Here is a 5791-nt window from a genome sequence, read left to right as displayed (position 1 = left end):
TCCCGCACGCGGGCGGCGCCGTCTGAGCCTGCGCACGATTTGTCATTTTAAGTTTTCTTCCAAGCACCGCCTTCCTCCTCCCTTTTGCTCGCCATCGCCCCTCTCTCCGAGCCTGCGCGTAGCGGGCTTTCCCCCCTTCCCCTCGCCGCGTCTTGGCCTCCCCACCATTTTGTGCTGTGATCGCAAGGTTAGCTACTTGATCGTGCCGCGTTCTCCCGCGCGTTCGGGCCTGAGGCGGAATATCGAAGGGGTCTTGATGGCGGAGAGTCAATCAGCGGCCGGGCTGGGGGACTTGGCATCCCTTGGTGGGGCCGCGGCTCTCGGCTCAGAACCTGAAACCCGACGGCTGAGCGAGCTGCGAGTCATAGATCTACGGGCCGAGCTCAGACGCCGTAACCTAGACAGCAGCGGCAACAAGAGCGTACTCATGGAGCGGCTGCGGAAGGTGAGGCGCAACCCCGGCGGGAGCGGGGCCGGGGGAGGTGTCATCCGGGTCCTTTGTCCCCGGCCTGAGGGCCACCGGCGCATGCGCGCTGGGGTCTAGTCCGGCGGCCCGAGTGGCCGCGCTGGCGGGGGCAGGCCTGAGGGGAGCTGCGTCCGTCCGGGCCTCAGCCCCCTGTCCCTCCGCTGCTTCCCGGCGCCGGGGAGCTGCGGGGTGTTCCATAGCATCAGCGTGCCCTTTCCTTGGACCGCGGTGGAGCCGTTGCCCTCGCGGGGACCGCCAGCAACCACTGTTTCTTGCCACCGCCTCCACAGCCCCGGTGGAGGCCCTCGCCGTTCGCTCGGGGTGCTGCTCTGACTTCACTCTGTGATGGCCCCGGTCTTTCCCTCGTTCCCTCTCCGTGACGTACGCACGCCCTTCACCTGTTTGCTCTCCCGTTCTCCCAGCACATATACGAGCTCCCCTTTCCCCTATTTCTCCTTTTGCTCCCTCCGTATGCACCTCACCCATTTCTTTCCATCTTTGCGAGACGCGTTTATACAGAGCAAGGCCAGAACAGCGTAGCCGATCCTCACCTTCTTTATGGGTTCTACTAGGCTTGCACGTTGAGGAAAAAAATAGTCAGGTTCGCCTGGATCACTCTCGAGTTTATACAGCTGAAGCGCTGATCTGGGTAGGGAGCCTTGTTTACAGGCGAGGAGAACTTTGCTCCTCAGTCATAGCTTGATTTGGCTGTGGAGTTGTGTTAGAACACCTCCCTGTTCCGTGTTTCTAACGGCTAACGCGGCTGCCTGGCTGGATACCCTGGACTCCGGTGACGCGCTAATGTTTCCACCTGACAAACCCTTAAAAATGCTGTAGTCGTTTAACCCTAGTAGGCAGCTAAGCACCTTTTCCCCCTCCGCAGGTGGGTGTGGGGGAGAATTGGAAAGCTAAAGGTGAGAGGAAACTCGTGGGTTGAGATAAAGGCAGTTTAAAAATTTTTTAAAATGGAAGGGAAAAAAAAAACCTAACAGGAGGAAAAAGAAAAACACACCCAAGTGAGGTAAAAGAAAACAATTGCTCACTGTCAGCAACTGATGCCAAGCCAGTCCTGAAGTAATGGCAACCCCACTGGTCTTACTGCCGAGCACAATGTCATATGGGCTGGAATATCCCTTTGGTCAGTTGGGGTCAGCACTTCCGGCTGCGTTCTCTCCCAAATTGTGCATCCCCAGCCTACTCACTGGTGGGGCGGTGCGAGAAGCAGAAAAGGCCTTGACACTGTGCAAGCACTGCTCAGCAATAACTAAAACACCCCTGTGTTATCAGCAGTTCTCAGCACAAATGCAGAGCATAGCCCCATACGAGCTGCTGTGAAGAAATTTAACTCTGTCCCATCAAAAACCAGTACAAATGCACACCAACGAACAAGACAATAGATGTCATGCTGCTTTCTCCAACAGGCCATTGAGGATGAAGGAGGAGATCCTGATGAAGTTCCTGTGGCCTCAGAACTGGCCAACAAGAGAACGCCAAAAAGAACTAGCAAAGGTACAGAGTCTAGACAAATACAGTTCTTTTGTTTCCATGTAGCTAGAACTCAGTATATGATGTTGATTTATTGTGTTTCATTAGTTTAATTTAAAAAAATAGGACTTTTTTGTTTCTTACGGACAACTGTGAAACTCTGTTGCATTGGTGAACTATAACCAGTTCAAACGATGGTATGACACACATTTGCAAGTCTTGAAACCTGTAGATGAGACCGTTAGCTGTAGGTGTTTCTCTGCCTGTGACTGTGAGTGCAAAATTGTGTCAGGCCCAGAGCAAGCAGCTGCAGCGAAGGCTCCTGTGGAAAGCTCTGCAAATGTAAATTAAGGTGGCTACACAACACCCCAGGTACTAATTTCCTTGCCACGACTACATACATTTTCCTTTTTTCATAGAAGCTCCTGAATCACCATCAGCATTGGGATACATTTTTAGATGCAAAAAATGACAGTGGGAGTAATTAGAACCATTGTTGCACAAATAACAAATGAGTATAGCTTTGGTTAGTGTCTTTTTATTTTACAACTGTTGGTTTGAAAATAAACCGTTCTGAAAGAGCTTGTTAGTGATGGAAGTACATTTCGCTTGTAAAACATTAAATATTGTGTGGGCCATTCACGTGGGGTTTATTTGAATTGCTCATGGCCGGTTCTCAAAAGCTACTGTCTGAAACTTACTTTTAAGCTGCTTTCTTTAAGAAAACTGGGTAGAAATGAAGAAAGAGCAGTGTTTTTGTACAGCGATATGTGTTTGCTGGTGACAGATGTGCCTAAATGTGATCACTGTGTCTAAGATTTTAAAAGCAAAGACTAATTCTAAATCAGTTTGATTATTTGAATGATAAGAAAGAGGGGGTTTGTGTGACAGTGACAGGGTGTTTCTTCTAAACGAACACCTTCCTAGAGAGTGTTGTCTTTTTAGGTATTGTGGAATGAGTGGAGTGTTGCTGTTGAAGAACGTGGCTGTGCTGCTTCTAGTTCATGCTCATTTGCTTTTATCAAATGGCAAATTGTCCCCCGTTATATCCAGACAGACCTGGACCTGTGAATCAGGATCGTAATGAGTAGTTGTTGAAATTAACTCAGTGTTGAATAGATAATTCAGCAGAGAGTAGACGCGTTATGAAATTCAGTGCTGTATCTCACATCAGTGGTGCTGTGTTTAGGAAGAAAACCAGAAGAAGAAGGTGTTGAAGATAATGGACTAGAAGAAAACTCTAGAGATGGGCAGGTAACAAATCATGATTGCTGTTACTAAGAATATGGATCACTTAACCCACAACAAACACACATCTACCCTTTTCCTTTCTGTAGGAGGATATCGAAGCAAGTCTGGAGACCTTGCAGGATATTGACATGATGGATATTAGTGTGTTAGATGAAGCTGAAATAGATAACGGCAGTGCTGTAGACTGTGGAGAAGACTATAGTCCTGATAATATTCTTGATTCTCTGTCTGATAATAAAGACAATGTTGAAGCAGAAATGAAAGAACCTCCAGATCAGCTAACAGAAATCGAGGTAAGTGAGTAGCAGTGCTTGTAAATTTTCAGAAAGTATTTAGTAAGTACATGGGCACTTGAAGGTGGGGAGGCACTGCCATAGCTTGCCCAGACAAGCTGTGGATGCCCCATCCTTGGAAGTGTCCAAGGCCAGGCTGGATGAGGCTTGGAGCAACCTGGTCTATGGAAGGTGTCCCTGCCCATGGGAGGGGGTGGGGCTGGTGGGTGGTCTTCATGGTCCCTTCAACCCAAACCAGTCTGTGATTCTATGAAGAAGTTATTTCAGTGTAACACAATATAAGACAAAAGTACAGTATGGATAGTGTTTCACATTAACAGCTTTCATGTCCTACTCCTTGAGTGGTAAATGCTCTTACACCTGTCAGAGGCTTGAAATGTTCACAGTAGATGGGTTGCAGCGTTCTTTACCTTGCAGTAACATGAAAGTTTCTTTGCTTGCCATGAAATAAGCCTGGAATGGAAAACAGTGTATCACTTCTGGTGTTGCCTCTTCCCATTTGTATGTGTTTAAGAGGGTACATATGTGTATACCCATCCATCTAGAAATTTCTCGGTCTCCATATGTTTGAGTTTTCAATTTGCAGATAATTTGGAAATACTTTCTGCAAAACTAATGCTCTGGTCTCAAGAATTCATGTTGTACAGTTTTCTCATGGAGACCAGTGAAACAAGAAAACCTTTACGTATTGTGCATTGCCCTGTTCTGACATTGCCGGGCTTTTGACTTAATTTTGGGAGCAGACTTGCTTTGTCTTTTACAGACAGCACAGTCGCCTGCTACTGAATGAACAGGGTAACCTATATGTTATGCCAAATCCCCAAATGTTATAGAATCATAGAATCTGTTTGGTTGGAAAACACTTTTGAGATCTTCAGGTCTGACCGTTAACCCAATGCTGCCAAGCTCACCACTAACCCATGTCCCTGAGTACCTTGTCCACACGTCTCCTAAATTCCTCCCGGGATGGTGACTTCACCACCTCCCTGGGCAGCCTGTTCTAGTGCCTGACAGCCCTTTCCAGAAAGGAATTTTCCCTAATACCTGATCTAAACCTCCCTTGGTGTAACTTGAGGCCCTTTCCTCTTCCCCTGTCACCTGGGAGAAGAGACCAACACACACACACACCCTCCTTTCAGGGAGTTGTAGGAAGCAATAAGGTCTCCCCTGAGCCTCCTCTTTTCCAGGCTGAAACCCCCCCAGCTCCCTCAGCCTCTCTTCACAGGAATTGTGCTCCGTTCCCTTCTCCGGACACGCTCCAGCCCCTCAGTGTCTGTCTTGCAGCGAGGGGCCCAAAACTGACCCCAGGATTTGAGATGCAGCCTCACCAGTGCTGAATACAAGGATACAATGCTTCCTGGGATCCTTGTGTGTTTCTTTATTTTAGGTTGTTCACTCCCAAAACCAAATGTGTTATCCTTCCTTGCCTCTTCAGGTATTTTTTTTACTATTTTAGGCCTGTCTCAACTTTTTATCATTTACCTTCTGAAAACAGTCATTGTGACAACATCCAGCTAACCCAAAAGGCAATATTCTGGTGCTCTGACATTAGAGCAGTTGTGCATCGTACAGTTGATGAGCTTTGGTTGAGTCTTGACCATCAGTCCTTAAGGAAGGAAGTTTCTGGGGACATGTTTTGGTTTTGGAAAAGTGGAAAGCTAATTCGGCTTCATTTCCAGCTTCTTTTTTCAGTTAGAAATTAAAGAAGTAAAAAAGGGGGAAAATAGAAAAAGGTATTATGTACATTTACCACAGAAATATGAAATTTTCTCTCTAAGCAAGAGTAACTTTGCAGTAGACAATGTCATGTTGAAATTAAAATGAAAGGCAACTGGAGCAGGATGTTTAATCATCAAGAATGTTTGTATGTTGCTCCTCATTCTCTGCTCCCGATCTGAAATAGCAATTGAGATCTGTAATAGAGGAAAATATTTCTGCTGTTATTGCTAGGGGAAATTGAATGCAGAACTGTTTCACCATAAGCTGAAGTTACCTTCTGTAACAAATGCTGTCATTCCTTTTTTACTCTTTCAGGAAGATTATGATGAAATTGAAAACAATTTAGATGCCTCTTCTTCTGATTTAATTGAAATAAAGGTAAATTGAAAATGTTGCTGTATCTTATATTGTTATTATCAGTATTCACACTGTGCTCATGCTACAAAAAAAGGAAACATGACCATAATAGGAAATCATAGCAGAGTCCAGGGCGTACGTGATCTTGCTCAGAGTTCAGTCTGCTGTCGAGGCTTTTGTCACTTTTGTGGCAAATAAAGATGGTCTTGTACTGTTGTTT

General features: G+C 46.3%; 1 protein-coding gene across 1 annotated transcript in view; it reads left to right on the top strand.

The window, feature by feature from the left end:
- The first annotated feature begins 151 nt into the window (after nt 1-151).
- Nucleotides 152-5791, top strand: part of LOC104511534 (scaffold attachment factor B1-like) — a 6561-nt gene continuing 921 nt past the window's right edge. The window contains exons 1-5 of the mRNA XM_010154189.1: nt 152-445; nt 1888-1975; nt 3141-3205; nt 3289-3495; nt 5530-5592. Coding sequence (XP_010152491.1) covers nt 257-445; nt 1888-1975; nt 3141-3205; nt 3289-3495; nt 5530-5592 — 612 coding nt within the window. The 5' untranslated portion in view covers nt 152-256. The remainder of the gene's footprint in view (nt 446-1887; nt 1976-3140; nt 3206-3288; nt 3496-5529; nt 5593-5791) is intronic.

The sequence above is a fragment of the Eurypyga helias genome, unplaced genomic scaffold, assembly GCF_000690775.1.
Source record: "Eurypyga helias isolate BGI_N326 unplaced genomic scaffold, ASM69077v1 scaffold37146, whole genome shotgun sequence".
Classification (NCBI taxonomy): domain Eukaryota; kingdom Metazoa; phylum Chordata; class Aves; order Eurypygiformes; family Eurypygidae; genus Eurypyga; species Eurypyga helias.
This window is presented reverse-complemented; position numbering and strand designations above follow the sequence as displayed.